The sequence below is a fragment of the Rhinopithecus roxellana genome, chromosome 5, assembly GCF_007565055.1.
Source record: "Rhinopithecus roxellana isolate Shanxi Qingling chromosome 5, ASM756505v1, whole genome shotgun sequence".
NCBI classification, from domain to species: domain Eukaryota; kingdom Metazoa; phylum Chordata; class Mammalia; order Primates; family Cercopithecidae; genus Rhinopithecus; species Rhinopithecus roxellana.
Window position 1 is genome coordinate 109,488,574 of NC_044553.1, and position 14,712 is coordinate 109,503,285.

A 14,712-nucleotide genomic window follows, 5' to 3' on the forward strand; every position below is an offset into this window, starting at 1 on the left:
CTAAACCTCAGTTTTCTCATTGTAGTAATAATACCGCCTACCCCATACAGTTAAGATTTATAGGAGTTAAAATACCTGAAATATTAACCATAGTACCTGGCACACATAGGCATGTTATGTGCATGATCATATCATTACACTGCTTTCTTTCCATTTCGAGAGTTGTGTTGTCAGCATTAGGGCATTATTGCAGTAGGGATGATGTATAACAACAATATAAATGCATGCTAAGACTTTAGGCTGTGGATTTATGCTAGGAATAAATTGGAAAAGATTGCCTGGGGAGGCTTACATTCCAGAAGCATACAAGGCGACATGAATAAACTTATCAATGAAATAAGGCTTGATAGTGTGGTGGCAGGAAGACGTCCTTGGTGAAGGAAGGTCATTAATAAGTTTTAAAAATATAATGTACCTTTATGCTATGATTTTCATAATATGAGCTAACATTATTAAGCAAGTCCCAGTCTTCATAATCAGCTCTCCTCATCAGAGAATCTAATTTTATTTTCATGCTATGTATCTCGTCACAGTAAAAGGCTTTTGTGTATGTGTGTGTGTGGGGGGGGGTGGTGATTTGTTTGCTTATAGTTATGGCCTTGCAGTTACTGAGATTGTTCAACCTTGAAAAAAATGATCAAATGAACTGTGAGCTAAGCCTAATACCTTATCCCTCTTTTAAACCTTTGTTATGATGTTTTTTTCTATTAAAAAAACAAAAACAGCAATTTAATACTTGAATTCCTTTTTTTTTTTTTTTTTTTAACAAGTATGTCTTTATAAACAGAAGTCAAGCTGTTTTATATGTGTATGGATTCTAAAAAATAATTAAGTCCTTACCATGTCACTGAACATTCTGGGGAAAAAAAAAAAAAATCAAGAGGCAAACCTTTTGGGGAAAATGCTGTTGATGAATTGCAAGCATGGTACTTGTGCATTCGAGATCTAAACAAACTTGTTTATATCAGATTTGACCCCTAGCATTAACCTTTCCAGTTAACCCCATGATCAATTTAAAATCTTTCCATTCTCTGACAATTTTTTTATTTTTTTATTTTATTTTATTTTTTATTATTATTTTTTTTTTATGGAATCTCACTTTGTCGCCCAGGCAGAGGCACAATCTCGGCTCACTGCAACCTCCCCCTCTCAGGTTCAAGCGATTGTGCTGCCTTAGCCTCCTGAATAGCTGGGATTACAGGCGCCTGCCACCATGCCTGACTCATTTTTGTATTTTTAGTAGAGACAGGGTTTCACCATGTTGGCCAGGCTAGTCTTGAACTCCTGTATTCTCTGAGAATTTCTTCATGGTTATTTAACCATCAGGCACTTTAAAAATTAATGTGGCTCCAGACATTACAAATACAGCAAAGATCTACAAACCTAACAAACGATTTAAAAGACATGTTTTTACTCATGTACAGGAGTAAAGTAGGGGAACAGATTATCCTTCCTGATAAGTGATAATTCTGAGCACAATAAAACGCATCAACTGATAGCATTATTTAATAATGGCATCTCAGGCTGACTGACCTTTAATTGTGGTGAAATATACTTAACAAAATTTACCATTTTAACAATTTTTAAGTTCAGTAGCATTAAGTACAGTAGTCCCTTCTTCTCCACAGGGGATACATTCATACATTCCAAGACCCCAGTGGATGCCTGAAATCACAGCACCAAACCTAAATATACTATTTTTCCTACACCTATGATAAAGTTTATAACTTGGACACATTAAGATTAGCAATAATAATAAAGTAGAACAATTATAACAATATGACAGCATCACTACTCTTGCACTTTGGGGCCATTATTAAGTAAAATAAGGGTTCTTTGAACACAAGCACTGTGATACTGCAACAGGTGCTCTGATAATGAGATGGCTACTAAATAGCTAATGGGCAGGTGGCATATACAGTGTGGATGTGCTGGGCAAAAAGATGATTCACATCCTGAGTAGGTCAGCGGGAGATTTCATCATGCTGCTCAGAAGGGTGTGCAATTTAAAACATGAATTATTTCTGGAACTTTCCACTTAATATTTCAGACCACAGTTGACTGCAGGTAACAGAAATCCCTAAAAGCTAAACCACCAATGAGGGGTTATTATTGTACATTCACATTGTGTGCAACCATCACACCATCTCCAGAACTTTTTGTTTTTGTTTTGTTGTTTTTTGTTTTTTCTTTTTGTTTTTTGTTTTTGTTTTTGAGACAGTCTCGCTCTGTTGCCCAGGCTGGGGTACAGTAGAGAGATCTCTGCAAGCTCTGCCTCCCGGGTTCACACCATTCTCCTGCCTCAGCCTCCCGAGTTGCCCGCCACCACGCCCGGCTAATATTTTTTTTTTTTTTTTTTTTTTTTTTTTTTTTTTAGTAGAGATGAGGTTTCATCATGTTAGCCAGGATGGTCTCCATCTCCTGACCTTGTGACCTCGGCCTCCCAAAGTGCTGGGATTACAGGCGTGAGCCACAGCGCCCGGCCCTTCAGAACTTTTTCATTATCCCAAACTGAAACTCTACCCATTAAACAGTAACTCCCTATTCCTCCCCTGACAACCCCGGTGACCACCATTCTACTTTCTGTCTCAATGAATTTGCCTATTCTAGGTGCCTTGTATATGTGGAATCACATAATACTTACCTTTGGTGTCTTTTTCACTTAGCATTTCTTCAGGATTCATCTACATTGTGGCATGTATCAGAATTTCATTCCTTTTTAAAGCTAAATAATATTCCATTATAGGTATATACCACATTTTATCTCTTCATCCACTGATGGATATTTAGGTTGTTTCCACCTTTTGGCTACTGTAAGTAATGCTGCTATTGAGGCAGGAGAGGTAGTCAAGGAAGTAACCATGTTCTTGGTTACAGGGGTGACCATACAGTCAACACAAGAAGCCCAGCATTCGCATTGGAGTCCAGCTCATTCAAGCAAAGCTATCTCCAGTAAGGAATTTCCCTGTAGGGAGCACGTGCATTTTGATTTTACTTGTCCTCAGACTGACCCATTGCTCATTATAATTGTAAAAACACATCCCTGAGGAGAGATTTAAGATGCTAATGAGATATGTGATGTGTGAACAAACATGTACAGGTACTGGCATGTGCACCCAGAGGACTACCCAAAACATAGTTACTAGTAACAGCTCTTCCCACCTCCTCATGAGTAATAATGTTAAGACTCTCAGAAAGGGAGTCTCCCTAGTGCCAGTCTTTGCTGTTTCATTCTCATGAGCAGCCTGCCCTGGATCCTCTCAGGGATTCTGCACCTAACTTTCAAAATATTCTTTTTCCTTGGCAATGAATTTGCTATATGCTGCATCTGTGTGTCTCTTGTTTAAACCCTTTTAAACTGAAAAGAACCACGGTCTCACAACAGCCATCAACACTATGAGTGTAGGTATACAAATATCTGTTTGAGTCCATTCTTTCATTTCTTTTAGATGTACACCCAGGAGTGGAATTGCTAGATCATATGGGAACTCTACATTTAATTTTTTTTTGAGGACTTGCTATACTATTTTCTTAAGGTAGTCATACCATTTTACATTCCCACCAACAATGCACAAGGGTTCCAATTTCTACGTGTTCTCACCAACACATGGTTTCTGGTTGTTTATTGTTTGTTTGTATTAGTAGTAGTCACCATCCTAAAGGATGGAAGTGGTACCTCATTGTGGTTTTGATCTACATTTCCCCAGCAATTAGTGACGTTGAGTATCTTTTTTCATGTGCTTATTGGCCATCTGTATATCTTCTTTGGAGAAATGTCTGTTCAAATCCTTTGCCCGTTTTTGAATTAGGTTGTTCTTTTACTTGTTGTAGTTGGGTTTTAGAAGTTCTTTATATATTCTGCATATCAGATCCTACATGATTTGTGAACCTTTCTCCCATTCTATGGATTGCCTTTTCACTCTGCTGATAGTTCTTCTGATGTACCAAAATTTTAAATTTTGATGTCCAATTTGTCTAACTTTTCTTTGGTTGCCTGTGCTTTTGGTGTTACATAAAAGCAATCATGGACAAATCCAACTTCATGAAGCATTTCCCCTGTTTTCTTCTCTTAGTAATTTTAGCTCTTACGTTTAGGTCTTTGATCCACTTTGATTTTTTTTTTTTTTTTTTTTTGAGACGGAATCTCGTGTTCTTGGCTCACTGCATCCTCCGCCTGCCGGGTTCAAGCAATTCTCCTGCCTTGGCCTCCTGAGTAGCTGGGACTACAGGCACGTGCCACCATGCCTGGATAATTTTTTGTATTTTTAGTAGAGACGGGATTTCACCATGCTGGCCAGTCTGGTCTCGAACTCCTGGCCTCGTGATCTGCCCACCTGGGCCTCCCAAAGTGCTGGGATTGCAGGCATGAGTCACTGCACCCAGCCCTACTTAATTTTTGTATATGGTGATAGGTAAGGGTCCAACTTCATTCTTTAGCATGTGGATATCTAGTTTTCTCAGCACCACCTATTTAAAAGCAACTTACTGAGGTATAATCTACAATTTACAAAATTTACCTTTTTAAAGTATGTAATTCAGCTGGGCACAGTGGCTCATGCCTGTAATCCCAGCACTTTGGGAGCCCAGGCAGGAAGACTGCTTGAAACCAGGAGTTCGAGACTAGCCTGGGCTGCATAGCAAGACACAGCAAGTCTCTAGAAAAAAAATTTTTTAATTAGCCAGGCAAAGTGGTGCACACCTGTAGTCTCAACTACTTGGGAGGCTGAGGCAAGATTGCTTGAGTGCAGGAGTTCAAGGTTGCAGTGAGCTATGATCATGTCACTGCACTGCTAGAGCCTTGGGCAACAGAGTGAGACCCTGTCTCAAACAGACAAAAAAATAAGTATACAATTCAATGAATTTTAAAATTTACAGAATTGTGCAATCACCGCCACAATCCCATTTTAGAATAAATCCATTACCCTAAAAAAGATCTCATGTCCATTTGCAGTAATTCCCCATTCCAATCTCATACCCTAGGCAACTGCTAATCGTATCTTAATATAAATGTAAACATACAAAGGGTGGTGTTTTGCAGTTTGTATCACATAGCATAACTGAGGTTTATCTATGTTATATGTATGAGTATTCTGTTTCTTTTTATAGCTCAATAGCATTTCATTTATAGATACACCACATTTTATTTATCCCTTGAGTAGTGGATGGATGTTTGGATTATCTCCACTTTTTAGTTACGAATATTGCTACTATGAACATTCATATTCAAGTCTTAATATGAACATGTTTTCACTTATTTCAGGTAGACATCTAGGGATGAAATTGCTGGGTGATATGATAAATCCATGCTTAACTCTTTAAGAAACCCACAAATTGTTTTCCAAAGTGTCCATATTACTTTACAGTCCCACCAGCAATGTATTCCAGTTTCCCCATAGCCTCACCAACACTTGTTACTCTCTTTTTGATAATAGCCGTGTTAGTGTGTGTTAAGTAGCAGCTCACTGTGGTTTTAATTTACATTTCCCTAATGACTCAAGTATCTTTTAATGTGCTTGTTACCCATTTGTGTATTTTCTTTGGTAAAATGTCTATCCAAATATCTTGCCCAGGCTGGGTGCAGTGTCTCATGCCTGTATTCCCAGCACTTTGGGAGGCCAAGGCAGGTGGATCACTTGAGGCCAGGAGTTCAAGACCAGCCTGGCCAACACCAAACCCTATCTCTACCAAAAAATACAAAACACTAGCCAGGTGTGGTGGCACATGTGTGTAGTGCCAGCCACTCGGGAGGCTGAGACACGAGAATCCCTTGAACCCAGGAAGCAGAGGTTGTAGTATGCTGAAGTCATGCCACTGTACTCCAGCCTGGGTGGCAAAAAATATGTATATATATTGCCCAAACTTTAATTGGGCTGTCTTTTTATTATTGAGTTGAAAAAGTTCCTTATATATTCTAGACATGTCCTTTATCCATCTTTTATATCCATTTGCAAATATTTTGTCCCAGTTTGTGTCTTGCCTTTTCATTTTGAAGCACAAATGTTTTAAATTTACATGAAGCCCAATTTATGAAATTTTTTCTTTTATCAGTTGTGCTTTTTGTATCGTATCTAAAAGTCTTTGCCTAATTCAGTGTCACAAAGACTTTCTCTTATGTTTTCGTCTAAGGGTTTTATAGTTTTCGCTCTTATACTCAGACCCATTTTGAGGGTTTTTTTGTGCATGGCAAAGGGTCTGAATTCATGTTTTTGCATGTGAATATCCAAACTGCCCCAGTATCATCTGTTGGAATGACTATCCTTTCCATACTGAATTGCCTTGGCAGCTTTGTAAAAAATCAATTGTGGGCTATCTGGATGCCAATACCACACTGTCTTGATTATTGTAGCTTTATAGTCAGTCAGGAAATCAGACAGTATGAAGCTTCTTTTTTTTTCTTCTTTTTTGAAGAAGCTTCTAACTTTGTTCTTCTTTTCCAAAATTATTTTCTCTATCCTAGATCCTTCACCTTTCCATGGTAATTTTAGAACCACCTTGTCAATTTTTACAAAAACACCTGTTGGGATTTTGTCTGGGATAGCACTGCATCTATATAGGTCAATTTGAGAACTGATATCTTACAATATCGAATCTTCCAAATCTATGAACAAAATATAACTCTCCATTTATTTAGGTCTTCATTTCATTTCTCTCAGCAATTTTTTTTTTTTTTTTTTTAGTTTTCACTGGATAAGTCTTTCATATTTTTGTCTGATAATATTCCTATGTACTTAATACATTGAGATTCTATCATTAATAATTCTTTTTTAAATTTCCATATCTAATTGTCATTAATATATAGGCATACAATGGACTTTTTTGAAATTTTAAGATAAGTTTATTAAGTCCAATGATGAAATCTATCAGAAGAATATTCTCCTGAAAATCATTTCTTCTTGGAGAAAAGGAAAGGAAAATCAAAACCCTCTGAGCATAGCCAGTATGCTGTGACAGTCGAGCCTCTCTACAGATGGGGACAGTACTCTTGTCAGTGGAGTCACTCTCTGGGTCAGCAGGATTAGAGTCTGGATCATCCTCCTCATCCCCCAGCTCCAGGTCATCCATTTCCTGGAACAAAGACTCAATTATCTCCACATTGTTTCTAGCATCCTCTTAAGAACTGGATATCAGATGGGTCAAGATTTGGATCTGTTTCAAGTAGCTGTTTCCCACTTATTTTTTCCTGCTTATTCTTTCATTTGGTTCTTTTTGATTTCCAAGAGTTCCATATCAAACACAGCTTCTCAACTTAAGAAATGCTTAACTGTAAACAGGAATGCCATGAAATAATTGCTCTATGGCTTCTTCTGCTTCTTTTTGTTTCTCGCCCAAATTTTAATTGGATTGACTTTTTATTATTGATTTGAAAGAGTTCTTTTTATATTCTAGATACATGTCTTCCTCCCTTTTGGTTTTTATCTATTTCATTTAATTTTTCTTGCACAGCTGCCACTAAAGATCATCACCACACCAAGATTTCTTCAGCTTGTAATGCTAAGAATTTTTAAATGTCTGAGACATTGTCTTCTAGATTTTCCAAGAATGTTTCATAAAAAGGAGTTTCATTTGGGTATTTCTCACTGTCTGTAAACTTGAGGGTAGTCTGAACAGTTTCATTATTTTCTCCAGCCTCAGATATCACAGTAATGGTAGAGCTGGGTGGGTTTTCTTTTTCTTCTTCTTCTTCTTTTTTTTTTTTTTTTTTTTTTCCTGAGACGGAGTCTCACTCTGTTGCCCTGGCTGGAGTGCGGTGATGCGATCTCAGCTTACTGCAACCTCTGCCTCTTGGGTTCAAGCAATTCTCCTACCTCAGCCTCCCAAATAGCTGGGATTACAGTCTTCTGCCACCATGCCCAGCTAATTTTGGTATTTTTAGTAGAGACGGGGTTTCACAATGTTGGCCAAGCTGATCGTGAACTGCTGACCTCAAGTGATCTGCCCCCCTTGACCTCCCAAAGTGCTGGGATTACAGGCATGAGCCACTGCACCTGGCCAGCATGGCATATCTTTATTCTTTTAACCTCTTTGTGTCTTTATACTTAATGTATATTTTTTGCAGATAGCATATCACATTAATTTTTATCCAATTTTACAATCTCTGTCTTAATTGGGTGGCTTAGACTTTTTACAGGTTGCTCTAGAGTTTCTAGCATACACTTTTGACTTATTACAGTTTCCCTTCAAGTGATGATGTACTGCTTGACATTTAGCATAAGAACCGTACAGTGGGGTATTTTCCTTGCTACCCTCCTAATCTTTGTATTTCCTTATTATACATTTTGCTTTTATGTATATTGTAAGTCCTATACTATGTTGTTATGATATTTCATTAAATGGTCGATTATTTCTTAAGGAGATTTAAATAATAAGAGAAAGATCTTACATATTTACCCATGTAGTTGTCATTTCCAGTGCTCTTCCTCCCTTTATGTAAATCCATATTTCCATCTGATATTGTCCTTTTTTGCCTGAAGGACTTCCTTTAATATTTACTTAGTGCGGTTCTGGTGATGATAAATTCTTTCAACTTCCATATGCCTGGAAAATCTCTATTTTGCCTTCATTTTTTCTAAATAGTTACTGGTTTTTTATGGCTTTGAGATAAAATTCACATACCATAAAACTCACTCATTTAAATCGTACAATTCAATGGCTTTTAGTGTATTCAGAGTTGCACAACCATCAGCACAATCAAATTTATGACACTTTCATTCCCAAAAAGAAAGCCCACATCCCTTAGCCATCACTCCCCAACATCCCCCCATTTCCTCCAGTCCTAGGCAAACATTAATCTACTGTCTGTCTCTATAGATTTGCTTGTTCTGGGCATTTCATATAAATGTTATCATAAAATATGTGTTCCTTTATGACTGGCTCCTTTACTTTAGCATATTGTTTTCAAAGTCCATCTATGTTGCAGCATATATTACTACTTCATTTCTATTTCCTGCTGAATAATATTCCATAGTAGGAATATAACACATTTTATTTATCCATTTATCAGCTGATGGACATTTGATTAATTTCTACTTTTTGGCTATTATAAATAATGCTGCTATGTGCTATGAACATTCATGTACTTTTTTTTTCCTTTTTTCACCCTCCCCAAAGTGTTTTTTTTTTAAGAGATGGGGTCTTGCTATGCTGCCCAGGCTGGCCTCAAACTCCTGGGCTCAAGTGATCCTCCACCTCGGCCTCCCAATAGCTGGGACTACAGAAGTATGCCACCACACTTGGTTTCATTATGGTTTTGATCATCATTTCCTGATGGCTAACGATGATTGTCTTTTCATGGGATTACTAGTCATTTGTACATATTATTTGGAGAACTCTTTTCCAATCCTTTGCTCATTTTTAAAATGAGTTGTTTCATCATTAAGTTGTAAACGTTGTTTATATATTCAAATACATATATGTATTTCAGATCATATGTGTAAGTCTCATACTTATGATTTAAAAAAATTTCTCTCAGAAGTAGATTGTCTTTTCACTTTCTTGAGGGTATCCTTGGAAGCATGAAAGTTTTTTGTTTTTAATGCTGATGAATCCAGTTTATGTATTTTTTATTTTGTTGCTTGTACTTTTAGAATCATAACTCAGAATCCATTGCCTAATCCAAGGTCATGAAGATTGACATCTATTCTATTAAGAGTTATATGGTTTTAGTTCTTACATTTAGATCTTTGATCCATTTTGAGTTAATTTTTATATATGGTATGAAGTAGGGGTTTAAATCCATTCTTTTGTGAGTGGATATCCAGTTTTTCCAGCACCATTTGTTGAAAAGACTATTATTACCCCCCACTGAATTGTCTTGCACCCTATAAAAAATGCATTTACTATAAATGTAAGAAGGTATGTCTGAACTCTCAGTTGTATTCCATTCATCTATACATATATCCTTATGCCAGCACTACTTTGCCTTGATTACTGCAGCTTCATAGTAAGTTTAGAAATTAGGAAGTGCGAGTCTCCTAACTTTGTTCATCTTTTCCAAGATTGATTTGCCTATTTTGCCTTGTGTTTGAAAGATATTTTTGCTGGATGTAGAATTATAGGTTTACTTTTTACAATACATTGTAGATGTTGTTCCACTCTTTTAAGGTGTGTTATTTCTAAAAAATGCCTGCTGAAATCCTTAGCTTTATTCTCTGTCTGTAATGTGTCTTTTTCTAGCTGCCTTTAAGACTTTATCACTGGTTCTGAGCGATTAGATTATGATGTGTCTTGGTTTATTACTCTGTCACTCAGGCTGGAATGCAGGGGCACAATCTTGGCTCCCTGCAGCCTTGACCTCCTGGGCTCAAGCAATTCTCCCACCTCCCAAGTAGCTGGGACTACAGATATGCACCATCATGCCCAGCTAATTTTGTTTCTTTTTTGTAGAGATGAGGTCTCACTATGTTTCCTAGGCTGGTCTCAAACTCTTTGATTCAAGTGATCCTCCTGCCTCAGCCTCCCAAAATGCTGGGATTACAGGTGTGAGCCAGAGTGCCAGGCCTTTGTTGAACTTTTTATATGGGTGAATTGATCATTTTTATTAAATCTGGAAAAATGTTTGACTCTTATTTCTTCAGATATTTTTTCTGTTCCCTCTTCTCTCATCTCCTTCAGGGAGTCAACATTATGCCACCTGCAGTTGTCGCACAGCTCACTGATGCTCTTTTCATTTAAAAACTTTTCTTTCTGCATTTCTTTTTTTCTTAGTTTCTATTGCTATATCTTCAAGTTCACCAATATTTTCTATTGTGTGTAATCTGCTGTTAATACCATCCAGTTTTTGTTTTGTTTTGTTTTTAATCTCAGACTACTAGTTTTCATCTCTGGGAGTTCAGTTTGGGTCCTTTAAAAAATATATATTCCATGTTTCTACTTAACTTTTGAATCTATGTAACACATTTATAATAACTATGCTTACCTGGGATTTCTAACATCTGTTTCCATTTCAATTTCCTTCCTTCCTTCCTCCCTCCCTCCCTCCCTCTCTCTCTCTCTCTCTCTCTCTCTCTCTTTCTCTCTTTCTTTCTTTCTTTTTTGAGACAGAATCTTGCTCTGTCGCCCAGACTGGAGTGCAATGGTACAATCTCGGCTTACTTCAACCTCCACCTCCTTGGTTCAAGCGATTCTCCTGCCTCAGCCTCCCGAGTAGCTGGGATTATAGGTGCCTACCACTGCCTTTTTTTTTTTGTATTTTAGTAGAGATGGGGTTTCACCATGTTGGCCAGGCTGGTCTCGAACTCCTGACCTCAAGTGATCCACCTGCCTCGGCCTCCCAAAGTGCTGGGATTGCAGTTTCTTAATATTTCTCATTTTGAGCACATTTGCTGCTTCTTTGGAGGTTGGTAATTTTATTGGATGTGAAACATTATTAATTTCACCTCTTGGGTACTAGATGTTTTCAGCATTGTTGAGCTTTGATCTAGGATGTAGTTATTTGGAAACAATTTGATTCTGTCAGCTCAGGCTTTTACAATTTATTAGGCAGGACTGGAGCAGTGCTTAATCTAGGGCTAGTTATTCCCCACTATCAGGGAAACACCTTTCTGTGTACTCTACCCAGTGCCACGTGAATAATGAGATTTTCAGTCTCAGTGGGAACAGACACTTTTCCTGGCCCTATGTGAATACTGGGTACCTCTAATCCTTCAGGTGATTTTTTTCTACAACCTCAAGTATTTTCCTCCCACACATGCCCTGATTAGTACTCAGTTGAATACCTGAAGATCTCTGGAGTTCTCTCTTCATACAGCTCTCTTTTTTCTAGGACTCTCCTCAGCACAATATAGTCACCTTGATCTTTTTGGACTCTTAGCTCCATCATCTCAACTCGGAGTCTGCCAAACTCAGCCTGGGGTCCCCCACCTTGCACAAAAGCCCGGAAATTCTCTCCAGGCAGTAATCTAAGGCAATCATTGGCTCACCTAGTCTATTTCCCATCTCTCAGGGTTCATGGTTCCTTTGATGACTGATAGCAATGTCTTCATTTTTTTTTTTTTTTTTGAGACGGAGTCACACTCTGTTGCCCAGGCTGGAGTGCAGTGGCATGATCTCGGCTCACTACGAGCTCCGCCTCCCAGGTTCACACCATTCTCCTGCCTCAACCTCCCGAGTAGCTGGGACTACAGGTGCCCGCCACCACGAAGCCCGGCTAATTTTTTTGTATTTTTAGTAGAGACGGGCTTTCACCATGTTGGCCAGGATGGTCTCAATCTCCTGACCTCATGATCCACCCACCTCGGCCTCCCAAAGTGCTGGGATTACAGGCATAAGCCACCGCGCCCAGCTGTCTTCATAAATTTTAATGCTTCATATATTTTGTCCATTTTTTTGTTGTTTTAAGTAGAAGGAAATAAATCCAGTGCCTGTTACTCCATCTTGGCCAGAAGTCTCAAGACAATTTTAAAACATCAATTTGTCTACAAGTTACCCAAAGATTTGCTGATCTTTACAGGCAAAACTCTTCTTCCTCCCCATATGCTAGCTCATTTCAAAATATTTCTGAGAAACCAGTCCCTTATATCTGTGTAGCACATTAGAGCTAACACCAGAATTTAATATATTGAGATAACATTGTTTTCTTTGGGAAAAAATGTGATTTGTGTCATACTGATAATAAATTCATTTTTATGTAAAAAAGGGTACCTGGCCAAAAAAAAAAAAAAAAAAAAAAAACCATAGAAAAATTTAGACTCAAGCTTTTTTTTCTGGATAGATCTAAATACAAATCCCTATATCTAACAACAACAGTCTCGTCTAGGGGTTTAAAATAAGCATTTGTTTTGAGTTTACTCACTGTGGTGGGCACTGGTACTGCTCGTCTCTACCAGGTTGATATCATACTGGACTGAACTGGCTCTCTGAAAGTGGCCCTTCCTGACACTAGAGAGGAGAGAAACATAAAAATGGAAAATGAGTAATAGGAAAAGCATGTCAGAAAACCTAGAAAGAAGGTTGTTGTTTTTTTTTAATTTCCCTTCTTCCCCCTTTTTACAACACATCATGGCATTCAAATGAAAGTATAAACTTGACTATTTGATGGTTTTCTTTCCACAACTACCTGAAATTGTCAGTGGTGCTTTAAAACTGTTCCCACTATTTAACACATCCATTAGTGCATGTAGGTCATCATTCAGATGCTGATGATGCCACCTGGTCTTTTTCCTTTAAGACAACAGCAAAGCTGCTGTATCTTAGTGAAATTTTTGTGCCCTTTTTAAAGAGGTTAGCTTTCATTATCAGTTGGGACCCTTATGTGACATGGGGTAGCTTTAGTCAATTATTCTAGTAATGGCATTTTAAAAAGTAATTTTGGACATTTTTGAGGTAACAATACATCAGGTTTTTCAGTCATTTGATCAATTAATATAGGTTATAATTTATGTAATCATGATAGATTTTGGAATGTACAGTTGATTTCATTTTTTTCAATATGTCTATATGCAGTTTTAGCTTACATTAATGAAAATGAATTCAAAACCGCTTTTACCATTGCAAAATAATGTGTATTTTCTAAAAGCATACTTGCTCCTATTCCTGAGACACTACTGATTCTAGCCCAGATTTTAGCAATAGTGGGGTATCATTTTGGACCTCATTCAATGATGGCACTAATTAGTTACTAAAGTTCAAAAGGCCCTCAGTTTAAAGCAATTTCAACCATTAATGGACCAAAAACTATTACAGAAAACAATTTCATTCTTGAAAGCGCATTTCCAAGTTCACATGGTCACTACAGAACAGCCTAGATCTTTTTTTTTTTTTTTTTTTTTTTTGAGACGGAGTCTCGCTCTGTCACCCAGGCTGGAGTGTGGTGGTGCGATCTCCACTCACTGCAAGCTCCGCCTCCCGGGTTCACGCCATTCTCCTGCCTCAGCCTCCCATGTAGCTGGGACTACAGGCGCCCGCCACCACGCCTGGCTAATTTTTGTATTTTTAGTAGAGACAGGGTTTCACCGTGTTAGTCAGGATGGTCTTGATCTCCTGACCTCGTGATCCGCCCATCTCGGCCTCCCAAAGTGCTGGGATTACAGGCGTGAGCCACCGCGCCCGGCCAGAACAGCCTAGATCTTATGTCACGCTTTCTATTTATCCTGTTTTTTAGCTTTCTTTTTTTAATTTATTTTTAACTAACTGGTTATTTTTAATTCCATTTTTGTCCTTCTGCTAATTTGGAAATTATACACTTTGATTTTCTATTATGTGTTACCCTAGACATTTTAATATTCATCTTAAAATATCAAGGTCAAAATTAACTTATATATTTATCCTCCCCCCATACAAAGACCTTAGTACACTTTAATTACAATCCTTTCAACTTATTTGCTATCATGTGTTTTAATTCCTTTTAAAAAAATACATAGGATAATATTATTGTTATATTTATACAATATTTGTTTTGATATTCACATATTAATAGCTTTCTCTGTTCTTTCTTGCATTTCACACATGCCATATAGCATCAACTTCCTTTTCCCTGATATATCTCCTTCAGGCAGAAGGTTTACTGAGGGATAACTCAAAGTTTGATTAAAAGTTATCTTCATCTTACCCTCATTCCCTGAGAGATGTTTTCACTGCCACAGAAATTTGGGGTTAACTGCTTTCTCTCAGCATATTGAAAATATCACTGCTCTGTCTTCTAGTTTTGCTTCTTTCCAACTGAGAAGTCAGCTGTTGGTTTAATTGTTGCATCTTTGACAATAATCTGCCATTCTT

General features: G+C 37.7%; 1 protein-coding gene and 1 pseudogene across 5 annotated transcripts in view; both read right to left on the reverse strand.

The window, feature by feature from the left end:
* NRG4 (neuregulin 4) overlaps nucleotides 1–14,712 on the reverse strand; it is a 116,098-nt gene that overhangs the window by 8,143 nt on the left and 93,243 nt on the right. For all 5 annotated transcript variants that reach the window (XM_030930042.1, XM_030930041.1, XM_030930044.1 and 2 more), the window contains one exon: nucleotides 12,791–12,876. In XM_030930042.1, the coding sequence (XP_030785902.1) occupies nucleotides 12,791–12,876 (86 nt within the window). The remainder of the gene's footprint in view (nucleotides 1–12,790; nucleotides 12,877–14,712) is intronic.
* LOC115897439 lies at nucleotides 845–7,669 on the reverse strand (annotated as a pseudogene).